The sequence below is a fragment of the Haliaeetus albicilla genome, chromosome 25, assembly GCF_947461875.1.
Source record: "Haliaeetus albicilla chromosome 25, bHalAlb1.1, whole genome shotgun sequence".
NCBI classification, from domain to species: Eukaryota; Metazoa; Chordata; class Aves; order Accipitriformes; family Accipitridae; genus Haliaeetus; species Haliaeetus albicilla.
The window spans coordinates 22,786,510-22,809,567 of NC_091507.1; the positions used below are offsets into that span (position 1 = coordinate 22,786,510).

The following is a 23,058-nucleotide window of genomic DNA, read 5'->3' on the forward strand; positions in this document are numbered from 1 at the left end:
ACGAGAAATTAATAAGAAGTAGGAGACATCTTGAGCTACATGTATGGAAAACTAGCTGTATATTTGCATTTCTCTAACAAACAAGTTGACAAAATGAGTGAAAGAAGAGAGGTGTATGAGGCCTTCAAACATAAACTGCAATCTGCCATGAGGGCAATAGGAAGAGATTGAATGACAGCAGAGTTAATACACGTAAATAGAAAAAAAAAAAAAATCAATCATTTACCTAGCATGACATAAAATATGTACAACATGGTTTACTATGTAAGATTATCTCAGTTAGGAGAAAGCAGAAACTAATAGAGAACATAACAGATAGCTGCAAACTAGTAGGCATGTCCAGCAGACACTTAAAAATGTCCCGTTCAGGAGTACGACTGCCTGAGTCTGAAGTTTGAAGACTTGGCCCTCAAGCAGGGGTACTAGGGGAAAACCCCGTGAAGAGGGAGCCCTGCACTGTGAAGAGCGTCACAGAAGAATGCAATCCCAAAAGGAGGTGTTGTAGGGACAGGGTGGATGAGGGTGCTGTCCTCTGTCACAATGTGCCGGACCATTTTTCCTGCACCCTGTTCATCCTGCCTGGAGCCTTTTACACCGTATCTGCCTCGCAGCAGGAAACTGATTTCTCTCCAGGTTTCAGAACACCTTGTACATACAGAGCATTACCACAACCTAATCTGTAAAAACACTATAAATGAACCACACAACAAAGCTCATGAAAGGGTCCTGTGGATCACATTCGGTCCCACAGCAGCCGTGTTTTGTGTCCAGCCCCTTTCAGTGGCTAAGGCACAACATCAAGGGCAACTGGTCTTCCAATGGAGCACAGAGGCGAACATCTTCTGTGCAAGTGCCGCAGGCTGGGCTTTGTCACCAGGGTTTGCATTCACAGATAAAAATGAGATTTAAAAAAATGATGATGAGGAAACCAGGCCATTCTCACCCTAACCTGGGCTGTGAAGCTGCAGGTTGATTCACTGTCCAGCAACTCCTGCAGGTTCCTTCCCTCCCCACCGCTCCCAGCGGTGCTACCTCCTGTCCGCTCCTGCTCCCATGCCCAGCAGGGTCCATCCCTTGGGGCATTCGAGTTTCCTGCTCTGTCCTCTGTCCCAGAGCACCGGCCCTCATAAATTGCCCCCAGCAGGGATGGAAAAGAACGAGTGGCTTCTTGAGAGGCTTGCTAGGGACCGATGGCAGGTATGGCACTCCCTCCGTAGTCGGTGAACAGAGCTGGGCTCAGAGGACTGCGGATGGATCCCCACGCTCCTCCCAGGACAGCAGGAGTCATAGCTGGATTTTAAAGGGTCGCATCTTCCACATCTCTAAGTGAGGAGCACTCTGCAGTTGAGCCCAACCACTTCATGGATCACACGTCTTGCTGGCGGCGTTAGGTAACCTTAGCAGGATGCTAAAATTAAACTAAAACCACAGATCAGCATTCTCAGCAAGGCGCAGTTTTTCTTTTAAAATTAGGTGTCTTGATAGAGCACCAGATCTTAACACGATACTGCTTCTGTGGTACTGTAGCTCTTTAGTACTGACTTTTCCCAACTTAGAAAACCTGCTGCCCACAAACTTTTCAATAATAAGCCACGCAGCAGTTACCGTGTGCTAGACACCTGTATTTTGGCATGAGGAAACCTACCTCTGAAAACACAGCAGCAGTCAGTCAGCATAGATCATAAGAGCTAGATCCAGTAAAAGACTGAAGCTCCTACAAGCCATGCACTAAGGTGCCCAAATTTTAAATTTCCAGTGTTCACGCAAGAATTCGCCTAGGCTCTGCACAGAGCACAAAGGGGAAGGCAGGTGCCTTAAAATATGCCCCAAAGTTCTTATATGCTGAGAAGGATACCCGGCCTTGAAGTTAACCAAGAGCTAAGACACAGCAGAAGGCAAAAGCAAGAGTGCACCTATGTTCTTGACCCCATCCAGGACTTTAACACAGTGAGCCTTCATATGCTTAGCAGCCCAAACTCCAGTCATCTCCTGGACTTACAAGAGTCCCTTGAGTGTCCTTTGGAAGAACTCAGCAGTGCATCCTCTCTGAGAAGTGACAGGTGCCCACTTTTTATGAAATAATTTAGGATGGAGGTTCCCAAGCCTCTTGCCCTTGGACACCACTATTTGTGACAGCCGCAGCAGCAGCAGCTCTTAGGTCCCACTGCCTTGGTCCATAGCCATCACCACAGCTAACCCCATATCTGACGCTCCTCTGCCACACATCCTACATCATCACCATGCCAGTCCCTCTGCTCCATCCTTCCAACTGTCCCACCTCAGACCACACACCACCACCTTCCAAAACAGCAACTCCAATCCCACATTTCGCCCTACTCTTCCACCATACAACCTTATCCCAGCACCCTTCCTTTACTGTCCAATGAGCTATACCAACTCATCAGCCACAGCTCCATGCTCCCTCAACTCCCACCCTGCTATGGCACCTGGAACCAGGAGCACTTTGGTTGACTTAAAACTCCTCCAGCTCTTTGAGTCCTTCCCCTGCACATGTTCAGAAATGCTCGTCTGCTTGACCAGCCTTCATTAACAGTGACCTACATTCAAACACACCAATGTTCTGCTTTAGCCGCTTCAGTCCCTTATTGGGAATAGCCCTCAAAAACTAAGTTCAGCCAAGTTTGCAAAGGAAATTTACAGTTTGGTTAAAATGCCAGCCTTGATAAACTGGCTCTTTGATTCTTACACAACAACCAGAGCTACTTTTCTTCTATAATCTGCCCTGCGAAAATGATACCATAAAACTGATACAGCTGTTTGAGCTCGTCCTTTCGGATTTGCAACTGTATTAAACAACATTCAGGAAAACAGTACATTCTTTGCAGTGGAAGTACTGTACTTTTGTCAGTTCCCTTGGACCCTGATCAAATTCCCATCAAAGTCTATGAACTGACTCCCAGGAGGCGGGTATTTGACCAAGCCTTAAGATACAAACACAGCTAAGTTAAGGGCGCCTGGACATTCCAGATGGTATTTTTGTTTTCTGAAGTTTCCATTATATTTTTATATTTCACACAAAAAACTACAATAAGACACCATTAAGAAACTGAGAATGCCAAGCACGTAAAACTTAGCAAATACAAGACTGACAGCTGCCTTTGCAACTGCAATTACGATCCACTTGCAGGCCAGCTTGTGAACTGAATCAGGCAGGAGTCTTACTGGAACACATGCATGGGAGCGTGCCTTAAGAATTTTATGTATACACGTAAGAGGGTCTAGTTGCAGCTGCAGGAGTAATCTTTCCAGTGTTTCCTAAATGCTGAGACCTAATACTCCTAATTCCTGTGGTTTTGCTTATTTTCTTGCTGTTTTAAAGAAAAAGAGGAAATCGGCTAGCATGCAACTGTCACCAACCCCGTGCAGTATCATCAGCCTCACGCTGTGGAGCTCCAGGAGTGCCAGCATTAGGTGCCTGCAGGAAGACGTGTGTTTCCCTGAACTCAGTGAGTGGAAAAAGCCCGATGAAGTGCTGCTCCAGGCGCGGGCAGCGTTCAGGCAGGGCTTGGCGAGAACCTACCTAAAGAGGTTCCCCTGCAAAGGGAGGCTGGCGGGTAGGGATTTTGCAACCCTTCTCAGATAAACCCTGCAGCATTTCCCACGCAGCGTCGCTGTTTTGGTGCAGCACAAGCTCGGGCTTCAGGAGTCCAATCACTCAGGGTTTGTTTACACTGGGAGAGCTCTGCTGCTAGATATGCTGGCATAGCTCCTTGGTGTGGATGTAACATATGCCAGAGAGGGAATTCCTCTGCCAGTCTAACGGTACCGCTTCCCCCAATGACATTAACGAAGCCAACAAAAGCACTTCTCTGTCAGCACAGCTGCACCGGCGGGGGTGTGTGTGTATGATTTTTACTGCTTTTTCCCCCCTCTCTCTGTGTGCAAATATTCCATAGGACCACCGAAGCCCTGCAGTGGAGACCCTCTCCTGGGCAAGCTGCCAGCATCATCCAACGGCGCTCACTGCAGAGCAGGAAAATGGAGACCTGAACGAAATGCTCTTAGACCCCAGCAGCATTTCACGGGCCAAGAGGGGACTCTGCCCACCGGGTGCCAAAGGTCCGTGGCGAGGAGTGGCACGACAGGAACTTCTTGCAGACGAGGCCGGGCACCCCTCCTCGACTCCGCGGTGCCGGCAGCGGGTGATGGCAGCAACCACGTCGTACCGAGAGATGTGGAGGGAAGGTGGCTTTGCTCCACGCAGTGAAGTCGGGGAGAGCGTGGGAGTATCACACTGCCTGAGGATCAGGGACTAAAGCTCAGCTAGCCAAGGTGCAAGACTGACGCCGCTTCCGTGTTGCCAGCTCACAGTATTTTTGCAAGCCCTGTCATGCTTGAAATGTTTTAAGGTTCCAGCTCTTCAAATCACAGCCACTGAGTAACAACTAAATAAAACTGTTATTTAAGAAAGATGTATATTGAATTCCCTTCAGCGGTTCAAAGTCGGATTTTAAGTACCTATATGTGTGTATATATATGTATAAATACATTTACATACATATATAATTTGTCAACTTCAATTTCAAAGCCAGACTTCCAGTTTTTCTAAAGCTTGAATTACAGTCTTAAACATTTTCAGCTGAACGACGTGGTGCCCTCAGCCACTAGCATGCAGCAGTAACCAGAGGGAGCACGCTGGTGGCACCTCCCCAGCTCTTCCTCCTCCCCACAGAGACACAGTGTTCAGCGGATGGCCTGGGTAGCAGTAGGGCATCTGAGGGCTAAGGAATTGCCTTGTCTGTTGTCCATATTATGCACAGACATAGAAAGAATGCATCGAGAAACTGTGGAAAGGACACTAACGAGAGTAAAACCAGCAAAACTACATTACCCTTCTGTATTTAGTCACAAAAACAATTTAGTCCCCATCAGTTTCCTTAATCGCCCCCTCTTTTCAGGGTCTGGCATGCCCTTATTTAATTCAGTCTAGATCCTTATGCATTAAAAGGGTCTGATTTTCAAGGAAAAAGACAGCAAACACAGATGCACGTCCTCTGCTTCTTCAGCGCACACAGGCAGACTGTGTTTCTCTGGATAACATCCCAGTCACCAGAATTACAGAGCCAGTGCATAGATGGGAAATGCAAGGGCATTCTCCTTCGGTGCATCCGTGCACCCCTGCTCTCACAAAGCAACAGGAGTAATGTGGTAAATGACAACTCTGTAACAGGGCTGAACGATCCCCTAAGAAGCTCACAGTAACACGTATGAGAACAGCACCTATTCAGGAAAAAGGCACTCTTACAACTTCTCTTGGGATAGCTTTCCCCCGGCGCTTTGCTCGCCCTCGCAGTGCTTCCACCCTGGAGCAACAGCATCCGCACGCACGCCGGTGCTCCCCAAGCACGCAGCCACGGCAGGCACAGCTGCCTGCCACTGATTATTCTTGCCAGAAGCACAATAATCTCCTTGGGAGGCTCTACGTAAGGACTGTTGCCGGGGGGGGAGAGCATATGCACATTAAAACGCAGATTTGGCTTCCTGCCTCCCAGGTCTAGTCCTACGATGACCTTCTGCTGCTGCTGCAATACCAGCGTCTGCAATACCTTCCCAACAGATTTCAGTGATAGAAAGCAGGACAGTCCTTCAGTTCAGCCAGGCAGACCCCGATAGCCTCACCGGGGCTGCCAGGGCAGAGCCAGCCTGCCAGAAGAATTTCCAAAATTCAGATTGCTCGGGGGCAGCCAGCACCTGGCAACTGCTACCTTAGGAGTAGTAACCTCTGCACCACGGGTGGGATGCTCACCACGGTTCCTGAGCTCTGCCTGGGCTCCACAGTCAGCTCACAGCCGGCATTGCACCCTCCGCAAAGGTACTGGGCTATAAAAACCACCACTTGTTATTAACCTGGCTCCCAAACAACTTCCCTTTCTTCTTCCTTTGCAATGCTTGAAATACCACGTCCAAGTGACACCTTGTCACAACAGGGCAGAAGTACTTGGCCCCGATACATCTGTGTGAAATCAGAGATAAGTGAACATACATCTCCCTTTGCCGGAGCCGTAGGTGCACACACCCATCGTGAGGACAAGGCTGGCGAGACAGCTGCCGCACGGGGCAGCCCGAACCCTCCTTTTGGGGACTCTGACCCTCTTTCAGTGCTTGCGTTCATACACAGCAATTCATTTGCCTTGTGAGTCACCAAGAGTTAATTTCTTCCTAAATCACAATTCAGAACACCCCATCTAGCCAAAGACCTCCGTCATTAAAAAGAGAATCATACTAATACACGAGGTATTTATAAAAAGATCCTAATCTTTGCTGCCATCAGTCCTGATACTATCCCAATTAACAACCAAATTAATATCGACGCTGGTGCCCAATCCTCCATGGGGAGAACGAAGTTTTCTTCCAGCCACACACCAAGTCTCAGCCAGCAAGAGAGAGCTGTATTTATTTTCCCAGGGCCAGCCCCGCACCGATTCTCTCGCCCCTCGGCTGTGGGGGAGCGGCGAGAGGAAGCGGCTGTGTTTTGGATCTGCCTCCCACACACAGCCGAGCAGCTTCGGGGTTGTTTAATCCTACACTCGGTGCAAGGGCTGGGGATGGTCTGTTTGACGGAGGGGGGGCCAAGGCGTGCGAGACCCGGCACGCTTCCCCATCCCCTGGCTTCAAAGCGCTGAACCAGCTGCTCTCATCCCCTCCAGGAGCCCCTAGCAGGAGCAGGGGGGGGACCACGAGGTGCCAAATGGCTGCTGCACGGCATCCCCCCATGAGTCTTCCCCAGTTTCCCCAAATGTAACAAAGCTGTCCTCCAAATGATGCTTTCTGTCCAACAGCTGACCATAAATGAAAGTACAAACAAAACTTAATGGAGCGCGAAGCCTCATATGACAAGGAAAATTCCCGCTCCAGTTCTGATCTCTGTTTACAACGTCAAAAGTGGGTCAAACTGGTCTGCGATGGAGGAATCTGTTTGGAAGACAATCTCTGCGAGGAAAAGCATCTAAGCGGCAGACGACCGCACTGCAATGCTTCCACAGGGATCCTCTCCCCTGCCATCGAAGTAACTCAATTTTACAGTGCAGGGTTGAAATCCTGTAACTTGAAACCATGGCTTTTCATTCAAAGGACTTGAATTCAGCAATTCCCTACCTTTTAGAGCAGATCAACTGACCACTGTGTTTCAGCACGCATCTCTGCGCTTTAAAAAACTAAGACATGGCTGGGTTTGGTCAGGGTGGGGGAAGCTGTTGTGGTTTTTGTTGGTTTTGTGGTTTGGGGTTGGGTTTTTTTTTCAAGTAACTGGTCTCCCTTTTGTTCCTTTCCTGTGTTTGGGGTAAGGTTATTGAGCAGTACCATCACACTGCCTAACCCAACTATTTTGTTTTACCCTGTCATGGTCTCTCTCAAAATGCAAAGGAATCGCAACGATGTTAAATGGGAGCCCCAACATGAAAGAAGCAGTCTGTAGTAACATTGCTTTCCAAAGTATTTTTGTTCAAGAGTTCTTGGGATCTGGTGAATTTAATATCTGTCCTTAGCTGTTGTTCAAGATAGAAGATGACTAACGTAAACAAATTTAGCCAAAACTTCCTGACAAGAAGCTCTGTACGTTGTTCTGTGCAAGGATGGTACACAAATACACAGCAGTCTAAAGGAAGAACATACTAACCAGCCTTGAAACCCACTAATTTGTTTTATCGACTTGAGAAAAATCTGTTCTTTGACCTTCAAGTGCTTGATTCCTTTTATGATCACATAACCTTTATTTATTAAAAACCTTCTACTAATTACTCTCAGGGTACCCAGAGGCTTTAAAAAAGCACAAAATATCAAAAAATGTATTATTGCATTCCTGCACATATTGAATCCTCTTTCTAAACAGTTTTTGAAAGAAAGAAATGCATTTATAGCATTTTCTAGAAAACATCTTAAAAAAACCCCAACTGATAAACATTCCTTCTTATTTCTAACTTCTTTTTTTTTTTTTTAAATGTTCTCTTTGGGTTTAGTTACTACTATGTATTTACATAAAAACGAGCTCTGTGAGTCTGCAAAGTGTCTGCTGATGTCAGATATTTACAGAAAGTTATGATCTCAAGTGATTTTAAGAACTGAATGAGTCTACATCTGTGGGACAAACCTTTTATCTTTTAGACTTCAAAAATGTCCAGTTCGACCTGGGGGCTTCCAGGACAAATAAGGAATGAAAGGGCTCATATTTAAAATGCACTCAATAAAAAAAAAAAAAAACCTAATGAACAGTAGCAGCAAAAAAGACATTGAAAAAATAACATAATACAGGGAAGGATGTAAATTTTATATTTTTTTTATTAGCAAACAAAAAAAAAGTAAGTATCATGGAAATAGTTCAGACTTATAACAGCAGCTGAGAGCATGAAAGAAGTATCTGGTATATACTCTGAGTCTGCAGAAAAAGAATATTCACAAAGTTGGATGGGAAAATGAGTTCATGAGTCTCTCAGACGCACCTATGAATTAGAAAGCGCAACGTGAAAGGCCCAGAAAAAAAAGTACAGTTTGCTCGCAAAAAAAATAAAAAAGCACCTAATAAAAAAAAAAAAATTAAAAAAGGATGATTTCTCCCCAGCCAGACTTTACCTAAGCCAAAGCCGGAGGAGACACACTAGGTTGGCAGGCACCTCCGGCAGCCGCCCGTCCCAGCGCCCTGCTCGACGCGGGGCGAGCTCGGGGAGGTGGGAGGCTGCGACGCGCCAGCGTTCCTCCTGCCCTGGCTCCCGTCCCAGCCCACGCACCACCCACCGCAAACCCCGCGCCACGAGGTCCGTGAGAAGCCCCCGACGGCCCTTGGCAGGCCAGGCCGGTGGTGGGGTAGGCTGTGGGGAGCTGTGCCCCGCTGCAAACCCTCCTCTGGGTGTGGGTGCCGTGGAGGGACCCCCTGCCCAAGCATCAGAGGTGTTCGCTCCTCTGACGTGAAGAGAGAAGAGAGCCTCTCATTCACACTAACAGAGCTGTCCCTAGTTATACCATACACGGAAAAACACGTTAACTTGGGAAACACTGTTCTAACACTTATTCCTGTCATGCTCTTTTATTTATTTCACTGTTCAGTAGCGCCCATTTCCCAAATTGAGTTCAGGACCCCATTTTGCAAGGCTTGACATCTGCACAAGGGGAAAAACTTTTTTCTGCCCCGAAGCTCAGGACCCAAAGCCACAGGATTTTGGAGAGATGCTCTCAGAGAACGCCTTGAGCGGCACGGCCAGATGGGCTGCCCAGACCCTCCTTGGACTTGGTGCCACCAGGCAAGAGAACCTGGGGGCGAGGAGGCACAGGCAGAGCCTGCCCAAGCGGGTGGGTGGCCAGGCGGGGGGATCCCCACGCCAAGGGGGTCCCTGCCCTCCGCCCCACATCACACGTGTCACCTCGGCTCCCGAGCTGCAGTTTACAGCCCAGCGCACCGGACAGCAGCTCGCACCTCACGCACCACGGCCGCAAAGCCGCAGAGCCTCGGGGGGGGAGACACGTCCTCTTCGGCTCTATCACACAAACAGCCACTTTTGGGAAAGCGGTGGCTTCGGCTGTCCCAGCTAGCTCCGCCAGTCGCCGTGGTGGACCCCGAGGTAGCCAGGCTCACACCACCGCCAACACGCTGCCCTTGCTCTCGTTGCTTCCATTGCCCATCGGTAGCACCATGGGCTCCCACAGGGTTTCCGTATCCCCACGCCGCCTCCTAATTTGCTTGTGCCTTTAGGGGGGGCAGGAACGACCTACTACAGCCAGCAGAGCAGGACTCCACTCCAGAGCCAGGACCTCCACGCTACAGTACAACACAAACCAGTAACAACCCCAGTCGGCGGGAGACTGAAGAACTGAAGCGAGACAGTCCAGTCCAGTGCCCTACCGAGCTCAAAGCACTGGTTTTCAACTTTGTGGGTCGGCGGACTACTTGAAGAAGAGCCACCAAAGGTAAGAAGCAGCCCATTGTCAGCAGGCTCCAATGCATGGAGTGGTCTGCCAACTGCAAAAGGTGAAAAATGCAAGTTTTCCCATCAGCATAGCTGATGACCTTCATCAGTCTTCTCCTCACTACCTTGCATCGGCTCCTAAGGAAAGTTTTGGCAACACACGGGTCGCTACACTGTTGAACGCCAGGTGAGACAACTGGATTGTCCCAAGTCTCGGGGCACAGTACCAAAAATAAAACCCCTCCCCTCTAGTTGAGCTACGACGGGAATTACGTACGCACACATAACACATAAAAGTTACCTGACAGAGTACATTTTCTTCAAACGCAACGCAGGAGAGAGCTGCGACGCGTTTTTTCACCCCGAAAAGAACGAGATGTTTTCTCCACAGGCTACCAAGCAGCAGAAGACCCAAATAACGCTAAAACAGCCTTCAGGAAAACGAAGCATCAAACACTAAGATGTCCTTCAGGGGCTGGGAGGGATGAGCTGAATCACCTCCCGAGCGAGGTGAGGCAACGACTATTCCAGCAGTTGCGTAGACAAGTTTGCAGCCGGTTCGTGGCACGCCAGGAAAGATCCGTAACTCCCCCCCCTCAAAAAAATGCTTCTCCCATGCACAGCCAGGACTCCGATGTGGAGAGCGAAGCGTTTTCTTACGGAAAACACTTGGAAAACCGCGGCCCTCAAGGGAGAAGCCCTCTTCAGCCAGGCTGCCCCCCCCCACGGGCGCACCCCCACCACCTCCCCCTCAACCTCGGGCCCGGGGGGGGGGGGGTGTGTGAGGGGGGGGACACACGACACGACCCCCCATCTCTCCCGCCCAGGCGGAGGCGGCCCGGGGGGGCCCGGCGGCGGGCGAGGCCGGGTCCGGGGGCGGCGGGCCCGGCTGCACAAAGGGCGGCGGGGCCGGGAGGAGCGGGGACGACGACACGGGCACTTACTTTGTCTATGGTGCCCGGGAGCAGGCGGTCGAGCAGGCGGCAGAGAACCACCCCGTCCTTCAGGGAGGACTGGAGGAAGCCCTCGGGGTCGGAGATGGTCTTTTTGGGCGACTCCAGCACGCCCAGGGCGATCAGCCACGTAACGGTCTGCTCCGCCGAATTCATGGCGGCGGCGGCAGAGGCGGCGGCGGCGGGGCGGGGGTCGCGGCACCCCGCGCCTCGCGTGGGGTTTTGTGTCTCCCCGGGGCGGGGGTTTCAGGCGGAGGCCGGCGCCGCCCCCATGTGAATGCAGATGACGACGCCCCGGCCCCCCCCCGCCGCCGCCACAGACACATGCAGCTGCAGTGCCGCCTCCTCCCCGCCCCCCCCCACACCACACACACGCGCCCCCCCTCCCGCCGCCGCCCCATGACATCACTGGCGGCAGCGCGCCCGCGGAGAGCCCCCCGCGCCGCTCCGCGCCGGAGGGGCGGGCGGAGGCTGCCCCCTGGCGGGCGGACGGCGCCTCCGCGGGCGCGCAGCGCAGCGCAGCGGGGCGGGCACCGGCGGCCTAACCCGGTGGCGGATAACCGACCCCCCCCTCCCCCGCGGGACGCTAGCGCGTTTTCATTCCGTTTCACCTCCGGCAGCACCGGCCCGACTGATTCCCGCCCCCCCAGCGCGGTTTTTTTGCCTTCCCGTGGGCGAGGAAGCCCCGCTCGGGAGCCCCGGCCCGCTCCTTTCTCGCCACCGCGCCCGCGGCTCGCCGCCGGCCATCCCCGGCGCGGCTCCCTCCCGTCGTCGGCTGCCGCCCCGACGGGCCGCGGCTGGGAGGGGGGAAGGCGATGCCGGTGCCTCGGAGGGCTGAGAGGGATGACTCCGGAGGAGCAGGGCGGCGGACGCGTCCCTCTGCTTCTCTCTGGCAAGGCCCGTTCCTCACGGCCGGGTCCGTCCCTCACAGCCGGGCCCGGGCCCTCACGGCCGGTCCCGGGCCCTCACGGCCGGTCCCGTCCATCACGGCCGGCCCGGTCCCTCACGGCCGGGCCCGTTCCTCACAGCCGGGCCCGGGCCCTCACGGCCGGTCCCATTCCTCACAGCGGGTCCCGTTCCCTCACGCCGGTCCCATTCCTCACGGCCGGGCCCGTTCCTCACGGCCGGGCCCGTTCCCTCACGGCCGGGCCCGTTCCCTCACGGCCGGGCCCGACGCTCACGGCCGGGCCCATTCCTCACGGCCGGGCCCATTCCTCACAGCCGGTCCCGTTCCCTCAGGGCCGGGCCCATTCCTCACAGCCGTGCTCGGCCAGGACCCTACCGCCATCACCGTATTTCCTTCAGACCCGGCAGGGCCCCTCTGCCGCCAAGGCGGTGTCTGAGGGGACATTGTCAAGCCCTGAACTCATCATCTCCGTGGTTCTGCTCCCAGCCCGGCTCACCGCGTCCGCAGCCCAAGCAGCAGCTCTGGTGGGTTCTTCTCCTGGTCCTGAGTTCCCTCCCGCCGGACCGCAGGCCAGCCCAGGCTTTCCTCGGAAACACCTTTGGGTTCGAGACGAGAGCGTCCAACTCCAACGTTCAATCTCCTGATCTGTAATAGAAACAGGTTTTCTTAAACTCCAACAGCTGAGGTGTGACGCCTCTTCCAAAATTTGTTAGCATCAACCATTTGGAACTTTGTCTTTCGCCACTTCTGTGTGTTTTGAGCAACAGCTTCCCACCCGACAGCTGGTTTGCTATGAAGAAGACAACCATGGCTGATTTTTGCCATCGGGATTTTGCCGTGTGGATGGCCTACCTGGAGACCTTTGAAAGAAGCTTGCCACAGGCGGGGGAACCATTTCCAAATCTTCAGAGGAAAAAAGTGGAAGTGCCCGAAAGATTTAGGAGCATGCCAATCCCTTCCTGGCTTCCTTCCTTGTCAGGCTTTCCCCTGCAAACCTCCTGAACCCTCTGCACTGCTCCCTTGTTTGACCCTTTCCTCCTGCGTGCCCCCAGTCCTGTCCGTCTGTACCACAAGCGCGTGGGACAGACAGACATTTTGCATCTGCACCACCCGGCAAGTGGAACCCGTGCCATGGTGGGGGGTTTGAAGTGACACAAACAAGGAAACGTACAATTACTGGCAACCTGCACTCCTCCTCTGCTTCACAATTAAAGCTGTTCTGATTCTCTTCTGTCCTGACTTTGGTCCCACTTTTGCTTCTAAATCATAAAGTGATGATATCTTTATTTAAGCACCCATTTCGATAACGTTTAGGCAATCTAACCTCTTTCTGAAGGCATCAAGAGGCATGATTTTAACCACCTTTTTCTGCAAAACATTTTAAATGTATGCAAAGCTGAAAAAGTCATCTTGGTACTGACACTCATAAATAAAGGATAGATACAGAGCATGTATGTAGGTTCAGGTAACTTCCAGGTCTTAAATCTTGTTACGCAAGCAGAGATTTTTATATTTTGACAATTTTTTTTGGTTTAATAATATCTGGGCCCTTTTTTGAACAAGAGAGAAAGAATTACTCTATGAAATACGTCAGCCAGCTTTGGCAGAGATCTAGTAGATTTAACAGCACATCATTTTCCCTAAATAAAGATTAAGCAGTTGACAATTTATTTGGCCTTTTCCAAGCTTTTGTCATATTCTTACAAGGAGTTACTAAGGAAACCAGGTAGGCGCAAGGCAGAAGGTAGATTTCTGCCATGGATTAGCAACTGGTTGAAAGACAAAGCAGCAGGAATAAATTGCCAGTTTTCGCTTTCACCAAAAAGTTACCAGCGGAGACACAGCCTCTGTTCTGCGCTACAAATTAACTGGAAGTCACCAAATGGCAACTGTACTTGTGCGGGTTTTATTTAGTCGTCTAGCCTGAGCAACAGGTTTTAGAGGAGGGAGAGCAGGAGAGGAAGGAAATAGCAGGTAAAGAAAGCTGCTGCTTCGTTGTGGACTCTCATTTGCCGTTTTTCATTTCCAGCTGTTAATACCTCGTCTGCCTGCCCCCAGAGCAGCAATGAGATGCTTTGGCCAGATACACGACTCTGCTTTCCCCGTGCCAAACCAAGGTCAGGATTGCAGTGGGGAGGAGACTAATTAAATATCAGTCCGGCTTGAACAGAAATTGCCTTGACAGTCTGTAATTAGCTATACAGAGGTCATACTGGATCAATCGCTGTGCTGGGATTCCCGTGCTATACGTAATCCTCTCTGTCGTTTTAGCCTAGGGAGGTTTCCATCCCTCTGAGTAAAAACCTCACCCCAACAAAGCAACACTTCTGTATTAAACTCAGAGATATATTTCCATGTCTAGTTAAACCTACTTCTCAAACGTATCTCGAGGCTTGTAGGGGAGTGAGTCTTTTGCAGTTACCGAAACCAGGTATCACAAGTTCAGCATCGCCATCTCTCTTTGCTGTGGAATGACTACCTGTCAGCTGAAGGTGTCAGTTAAAATCGATATGCCAAAGACGGCATTGGTGAACTCGGGAAGGCAGATCTGTGAACTGCGTGGTACTCGCACAGGTGACAATGGAAAAAAAACCCAGCAGAGGACCAATTATTTCATTATCTTCCAAGCTGCAAAGTATTTTAATTGGCAGATGCAAAATTTCTGGTCCTGAGAAGCCTGCCAGGCATAAGTGAAGAAGCATAAATGAACGAGTACCGTACAGCGTGCAGCTAAAGTGCTGATGCAGAAACCCAACTCTGGGACCCTCCGAGCCGGTGGCTGACACAGGGCGACAGCAGCATGATGCTGCACGCTGCAGTGCTCAGCTCCGGGGCGGCCAGGCAGACTTGGGCCTCTCACACAGGCTTCACAGTACCCAGTGTGCTGGATGCAGAAATGTCCAAGCACCTTTTCCCAAAAAGAAAAAAAGAGCAAAGGAAAAGGTGCTTCTAAACCTCTTTCTTTCATGGGGGCTGCAGGCCCCTGTCGCACGGTCTGAGGGAAAAGAGGGATGCTGAGCATGGTTAGGGCTTTTAGCTGGGAGAGAGATGTCCCAGAGCTCAGCTCCCTGCTTTGTTTCCCCTGGATGTGGATTTCAAATCTCTCAAGCCTCTAGCCCACCTGCTCTGCTATTTCCTGGGCAAGTACCTTTAGGGTCTATTCAAAAGCAGAAATACTGTAACCACGTCTTTATTTTAAGTCAGTGTAGGCTATTGACACCATGCTCTGATTGAGCTCAGGGTCCAGGCTGCTGCCAGAGCCTTAGCTGTCTTAGTAGTCAAAATTGTTGTTAACGTCTGCTTCATTTGATGGGGCAGGTAAGACAATTCTCTGTGTTACAAGCTTTATGGCAGTCATCGGTGCTTTTGGAGCTTTTACCCTGGCTATGATCTTTAGATGGAAATATCCGCAGAGTCCTCTGGCAAGTCTGCGATAGCCCAAAATGTGGGTCTGCTTCCGTCCTCCCCAGAGCATCAATTCAACAGCTACGCTGCCTTTGTCTTCTAAGTGCAGTTCAGGATAATGGCATTGATCCGCTACATTCTTTATACTTTCAAAAACCAATAATAAGTGTCTCTGCTTTAGGCAGAGGCGAATACAAAATGAAGGTCCTTGCCACGAAGGGCTTAGTCTAAATCACTGATGATAGAAGACGAAGGATAGACCCGAGAAAGGAAGCAATGAAGAAGGACAATAGGCAGCAGTGCAGTCACACATAGGCTCTCTCCACAGAAAGAAATCTATTTTAATTGCCATTCTGAAAGTTTTATTCACACTTAATGAGGTCTGAGAAAGAAACGAAGGACAAGAATTGAATGGCTAGAAATCAGAATGGCTAAAATGATTGAAAATGTTTTGAATATAAACAAAAAAAAAAAGGAGCTGAGATTTTCAGGTTTTTTTTTAACACGTGCATGCCAAGTGAACACTATTTGCCAGATTTTGCACCGTATTTTGTTAGCATGAGATGGAGTAAGGGCTTTTTTTTACATTGCAGGCCGGGCGGAAGCAAATCAGTGGTTGCCCTGGGGAAGGTCTTGGGGGAGGGGAGTTGGCAGCGAGCTCCACCGTTTCAGGCCAGCCGCAGAGAAAGCTGTGTCCTGCAAGCTGAAATATCAGATGCAGAACCCCAGCTGGTGGAAGCCATCACAGCTCCCTTGAAGTTGATGAATCTGTGACATTTTTTAACAGCGAGCTCTAAAACTTTTGCAAAGAAAGAGCTCTGATTACAGAGGACCGACATGACCATCCATAAAAAGGGCAAATTGGATTCTAGGATGTATCTGATGAAGAATTTTGGGCAGAGTGTTACAGAGTCATTAGTAAAACCTCATTTGGAGTATAGCACAGAGACTGGGACACTCATGTTCCGGAAAAATTAAATCACACTGAAACAGCCATTAGAAGACTGACAGTGATCTTATGGGAGCTTGGCTTGTTTGCCTTGGTGAAACAAAGCCTGAGAAAGGGTACAGGAGGGCTGTCTATAAATACATTGGTGGTTAAATATCTCAGATAGACAGGCAAGAAGCTATTTAAGCTGAAGGACAATGCTAGCACAGAAACAAATGGATATAAACAGGTCCTGAATAAATTTACGCTGTAAATGAGAACAAGATATTTGATTCTTCTAGCCATAAAAATCTTCAGTGCTGATAAGAAATAGTGGGGCAAATAAGCCAACTGATTTTAGAGGGGAGTATAATGAGTGGGTTAAAGCGATTGTATGACTTGACTGCAGTGGCAGGGACTGGACTTCACCCAGGCTCCATTCCTCAGCAGACTTTGCGTTATGCCTACCAGAATCAAAGTGGGCCAAGCATTCATCATGATGGGTAAGGTTTAGTGAGAGAAGTCAAACAAGCAGAACCACAGTCAAAGCCATTCCCTCACTCGGAGTGAATGCTAATGACACTCGTTCATTGCCGCATGGAAAATTCACTTAGTAAACTAGGTTAATGGAAGAAAATCCTCTTCTCTGAGATATAGGCCCATTGGGTTGGAAGCTACACATAGCGGCCCTTGGACGTATTTTGTAGAGTCCTTTTCTATTCATATTTTTCAATCCTATAAAAGTTTGCTAAAGATCTATGCCTCTTTTGTTTTTAAACATGCAGCCATTACCAGGGTGAAGTAGCGTCCTGCTACTGGTGTGAATAGCCTGTCCTCCACTTTTTACTCCAAAGTCCTTGGCAGTACACAGACAATTTTCAAGCCATTTCTGAAGTACCGGAGGGTGGAAGGGCAGCACATGGGATGACAGAGAGGAGGAGAACACAGAGATGCTAGAGGCTCTTGGTCAATGCATTCAGCAGGAGCGACGAAATGTAGAACTCTCCCATCAGCATATTTGTGACAACATTTCCGCACGTTGCTCAGGTAAAGAGGAAGAGGACCGAACAGGTAATTTGATAGGATTGGTTAGATGGTGACATTTGCAGGAGGATTCTTATTCAGCGTTGTACGAGTGGTCAATGTACCGGGTACGTTTGATAAAACCATAAAACTGGATCGGTCCCCGTTCACAGGGGGAATCGCCGTCTCCCCATGGCACAGCAAGTGTTACCATCTGCTGGGTCACCCTCGCTATTTTTGGGGTGCGGGGGTTGCACTCGCCGGTACTGACAGCAGGGCATGCTCAGGGGAGGGTTTCGGGAACTTGCTCCCTTTGGCGGCCGGCCGGAGCCCCAGCCCGGCATGCAGGAAGCCTCAGTGTAATGTCTGTCGGCTCCGTCAAGCTCTCAAGTGCTCTCTGGACTATTTTTGCAGCAGACCACATGAGTTGATGGAGCTTTTATTTTTAGCCCTACAGTACAATTTGTTGACTCTGTCTGTTTCCTATGCAGTAGGTACTGAAGTACCAAGGCGATAGGAGCCTTTTAATGATCCGTCAATAAACATTACAGTCAATAAATGTTACGGTCAATAAATGTCACCATCTGCCTTACTGTTAGCATCTGCACCTGTCCGGTGCTCATGATCCCCTATTTATATTATATCCATTCAGGTTGTAGACCTTTGCAGCATCACTGGTTCACTTCAGATTTACTTCTGACACTCCCAGTCAGCACCAAGATATTCTCCTAGTGCTCCCTTTGAAAGAAACCAAATACTAAATAAACTCTTCCGGCACAAGCCCTGCTGAAGGCTTACCTAGCTTATGGGAGCTTTACCTCCCTAGACAGAAGGGTTTGCCCGGGTGCTGCTGCTGGGTACCAAGAGGAGGGCAGATGGCCAGCTGGGGAAGCTGCTCCCTGCCCCATCAGGGAGGACACACAGAGACGGCACCAGCTGAAATCTTGTACTTCGCCCCGGAATCTCCGTGCACCTCTGGCTGTTCTCTTTTTTTGCTGAGGAAAACTGCAGCCACCCAACAGAGACAGATTATGGTAGCAGTTATTTGGCTCAGCCCTCTGCTTTTTTCTCTTTAAGGTCCCAGTGTTTAAGAACCGCAAGCTCGTGTGTTTTTCCTTGGCTTTTATAGTCCTGTTTGCAGCGATCATCGCTTTCAGTGCTTTTAATTTTGGCCAAATAAAACTACAAAGTATGCTCTGATAAATTAGTAGTCATTTGACAAGCAGCTTAACAAAAAAGGTCTTCCAGAGGCCTTGAATCCTGAAGATCTGCAACTTCATAAAAGCTGAGGTGCACACACAGAGTCACACCAGAGCTGATTAGAAAGGAGAAATAAGGGAGTCACTGACACGCTGGATTTCATAGAGTTCTCAAGCTTAGCTGACATCATCATTTGGCAAACAAACCATCTATAAGGTCTGCCTTCATATGCCATATGTCATATTCTCCCATGCCATATTCTCCTGGCATATTTTAGGCATAATCCCACTGTAGTTATTGCCCCTTGTAAGGAGAGTGTCAGGCTTTCATTACACAGTGGCCTTGTATTAAACCTCATGTTTCCAACAAAGTAATGGGATGTTCCTGCTTTTAATCACAGGAACTGAACTATAAAACATTGTAAGAACTCTGGGCTGCAGACTGTCTGAAAGTTTTGTCTCCTTTTTCTTTGGCCATGTTCGCTATGCTCCTGATGGAGAGTTCCTGCACTCATGTAAAATACATTTTGAAGACAGCTCTGCAGTTGTTGCTGCTGCATCTTTCAGCCAGCTTCCAGAAGGTGTATTCCAGCTCCTTATCAGATATAGCTACAAAAAGGAAAGACATTGCGTAGGTAAGATAAAATCTCCTTTTAAATTAAGTAAAATAAGTTTTTCAGTGTTTACCTTGGATTATCTAGGGCACCTTCAAAGCATTGCAGATGTTTATGTATTTTCAGCATGTTGCATGTGATGACTTGATGTGATGATATTTATAAGCCTGTATTACATTAATCGGTAATTGATATAATGGATTGACTCTATACCTGGTTACTTTTCAATCTGGAGAGCGTTCAGTCCCATCTCTATTAATAATCTCCATCTGATCAGTGAAACAGACCGTGATAAAAGCTGTGTAAGAAAGCTTCCTTCTTTACTAATTGGACTAGACTTGGAAACCAGAGGCTTTCCTGGGAGCATTGCCTATTTTCCTCATAATTATTTGCATATTCAGTTCAACAGCAAAACAAGTCTATAATTGTTCAGTTCAGAAATGAAAAGCTTATCATGTATGTCGGTCATAAAAAAACCATGTGCAATTGCTACATCAATGCCAAATAGTACTAAATCAGTACTACCTGCACTAATTTAGAATTAGGAAGTGTATTAAACAATAACTTAAGAAGCAAAGGACGTTAAGGGAAGGAAACTGGCTGGAGACATTGTTTAACGTATCCTTGTTAGTACAAGGAAGAGTTTTTCCACTGCTCAACATGTAAATTACATTCAGTGTCTAATCACAACAACTGAGGCAATTCGAGGTAGTTTAACATTCAGATATGTTTTGTAACCAATCTATAGATGATGTGTAACCCACAACAGTATTGACATCACCTTTAAATTTAATCATATGGGGGGGTCAGACCTAAAGATGAGCCTCCCACGTTGACGTTTAACATAACTGATGTACACAGAGACCCTCAAATGCTGCTTGGCTGTGCTGCTGTGGATTGAATGTCACGGCTTGATGCCAGTGGGAAGAAATAGCACCACCAAAGTAACTTGATCTAGCTATTTAACCTTCCAAATATATACTGGGAAATGAGACAAAGCCTGCAAAAAAAAAAATGGTGGGGTGGTGGTCAAAAAACATAAAGTCTGGAATTGAGTGTAGCCCTTGCGATTCAAACCCACATTGTTTTCTCATTGTTTTGTCCCATCCAAACTCATAAGACTATCTGGACCAGTAATGATTAGTTTAACATCATTCCATTCCAGTACATACATTTGTGTCTACTGGTCAAGTGCTTCTTGAAAATAGGATCATTTAATTAGTTGATACAGAAGTCAAACACCAAAATTCACGCTCAAGGAAATTCTCACAAAGTAACCAGGAGTTTTACATGAGAAAGAAGTGATGAAAAAATTCAAAGCGCACTTCTGGCTCTTCTTCCTATCCTACATTTCAGTACAAAACAAAGAAAAAGTACGATTTTAAACATAAAGTATGAAATCTCATATTATCTTATATTCAAAAGACATCATTGCAGCAGACGAATTTCACCTGTGGCAACTTCTGCCTGCAACTTCTGCTGATAAGAACAAACCCTTCTATCAAACTTGTAGCTGAATAACATTTAAAGGGTAACACCATATTTTCTTGGGAGCAGTTTCTGAGGCTGTGGAGTTGATCATAGAAATCTGTATAGAATAAGTACAGACACAGGACACAGACTTTCAGCGGGACTACTCCGTCTTTGATTTCAAGCTCAGACAACTCAACCGATGTGGCACAGATGAGGCTGAGCCACCAGAAGGCAGATCTTTCACAAATGGGCTCCCCTGTGCCAGTTTCAACTTCTTGTTCTTGATACTAAAGCTGTTCAGAAGTTAACTTCAAGCTTGGGTTGTTCTCTAAACCAGCTGGGAGAAAAATGCAATCAGCCACTGTCATGCCTGTACGACTGCACTCCCTCGGCTCAAGCCCACATAAAAACAAGTCTTTTGAACATCGTCCATACCGACATGAAATATTTGAAGAGAAAAGGCAGACATTGCTGTTTCCTGCCATTCATAATGTTTTGAAAGGGCCAATGAAAAGTCAGAGACACCGTTACTGTTGATATTTCCCTAAAAGTGAAACTGGACAATTGACCAGCTCCAGTAAGGGAGCAGCCCTCAGAATCTGCACTTAGCTTCTTTCCCAGAGGGGTGTTCTCTCTGTTGCTGTAGAAGACTGACCACACACCATCATACACCATTGCACTTTCCTGCTGTGTACAGACTGGATCCAGGGACTCAGCTGGACAAGGAGGAAGCGCAAAATGATGAGAGAAACACTGGTACAGGAAGACTGTATGTTTTCCAGGCTCCTGACCTCATGCTGTTGAATACCAGTTTCATTTTTTTTCCAAATTAAAAGTTGATGGAGAGAACTCCAAAGGGAACTTTATTGGGATTTTCTTTCCTCACTCTCTCCTCTTGATTTTAATGCATTAGGAAACAATTCCTGTCCAGGGAAAATTTTTCTGAATCTCTCTGGATTTTGAATATTGATGTAAATAAAGGTTGGTCTTTATACAGAAGTTGCAACAAATTATTAATTTAATAAATGCAACATTGTGTTTGGACCAGAGCCAAAAATTTTGCATACGTAAAAAATAAGCAGCAAAAATAATAAAGTAATGAATTCTGCAATTACTTGAGTTCTTTATCTATGCTCCTTCAGCTAGTATCTGAGTTTCTTCAAAGGCTTAAGCTTTTGAAGACTCCAACTGGTAATAATTATGAACCAAGTAGTCCAATACCATATATACTTATTTAAGCATTACACAAAAACCGCCCATAATGCATTTCACTTAAACAAGAGCAGCTACAGAGTGACCCCACAATTTTTATTCAGTCCCTGATAAATACACTGAGATCTTTCCCTGAACAACTGTAAGAGCAGATCTTCTGTAGTAGTAATGAAACATCATTAAATATTGGGTGACGGAGTTGGATGGTCTTATTCACATGGAAAAGTGCTTTACTCCTCAAAAAGACACAGCAGGACTGTTTGAGAAGCAGCTCCTATTCCATACAATAAGGAGACCAAAATCTGAGCCCAAGACATTTTTATTTAAGACTCTGTTTGTACCTTTTGACTTGCAAAGCACAAGACAGATTATCTGCTTTATTTTAAAGTACATTTTAGGGGTGTATTTATTAAACAGTATTGTTCTATCTGAACATTATATGTATATATAATGTGCAGCAAAATAACCTAATGAAATGAGAAAGAGAAATGATGACTCATCATGCCTGCAGGACTGCAAAGCTGGATATAATTTAGCTTCCTCTTCCAAAAGGAAAAGAAAAACTCACAAAAAATGAGCCAACAAACTTTGAAAGAGTTCCACTTCTTTTAGTCAAATATAGTTCTTTTACTAAGTTTGTAAACACTAGTATCTCACATAAGCAAATTTGGCTTCAACAAAGGCATTTAATTGCTTACTGTAAATCACAGCTGTATATACTTTGATCACCACTTCAAGCCAAGAAAAATCTTGTTTCAAGTTAAAGGACCCAAAAATAAGATGACTGTCAAGAAATACTCTCTTTAGACCATGAACTTTGACACTGCCCTTTAGTCATAAGTCTAAGAATAAATTAAAAAAACCCTATGTGCTACAACTGTATTTCCTGTAACATATGTTCATGATTGAGGTCTTTCACTAGCACAGGATGTACTCAGATGAAACGGAAACTGCCCCCTCCGTAACAGCCAGCTGAGCCCCCAAAATATAGCTGAATTTGCCGACCACAGCGTGATTAAGCCTCAGCTTTCTACTCAGGCAGGGAGGTATTAACCCACCGGCAGCAGGAATGCTACAAATAATTGGAATATTCAGGTAATAATATTGAAACATATTCTAGAAGAAAATGAGATCTGCAAACAGCTATTCCTTTAAAGGCTTTAGACGATGCAAACCTGCAAATGGATCGAAGTCCAGCACGGTCATTAGTAACTGTGATCTGTTTAAAGACGCAGGGAGAGTGTGGCACTGGTTGCACAAAGGAGTGAAAAAGACTGTTTGAGGGACACATTCAGACTAATGCTGAACTCTACAGAAAAGTTACATGCAAAGTTACTAAGCAAAAATACTACTCGTTCTGAAGAAAACTCCTATAAGCAGCCTGAAGCAAAAGGGAAAAAAAGAATAAAACTTTTAAACCCATACAGAAA

The 23,058-nt window shown here is 47.7% G+C and overlaps 1 protein-coding gene and 1 long non-coding RNA gene across 5 annotated transcripts in view; both read right to left on the bottom strand.

Moving 5' to 3' along the window:
* Positions 1-11,192, bottom strand: part of ARHGEF7 (Rho guanine nucleotide exchange factor 7) — a 128,112-nt gene extending 116,920 nt beyond the window's left edge. Inside the window, exon 1 of one of the 2 annotated variants that reach the window (XM_069770259.1) lies at positions 10,859-11,192. In XM_069770259.1, coding sequence (XP_069626360.1) covers positions 10,859-11,023 — 165 coding nt within the window. In that variant the 5' untranslated portion in view covers positions 11,024-11,192. The remainder of the gene's footprint in view (positions 1-10,858) is intronic. The other variant, XM_069770260.1, reaches the window with a different exon arrangement.
* A 6,361-nt stretch (positions 11,193-17,553) lies between these two features.
* The window catches only part of LOC138681912 (uncharacterized), a 32,319-nt gene continuing 26,814 nt past the window's right edge, over positions 17,554-23,058 (bottom strand). For all 3 annotated transcript variants that reach the window (XR_011322129.1, XR_011322128.1, XR_011322127.1), the window contains exon 3: positions 17,554-18,938. This is a non-coding gene — a long non-coding RNA (uncharacterized lncRNA). The remainder of the gene's footprint in view (positions 18,939-23,058) is intronic.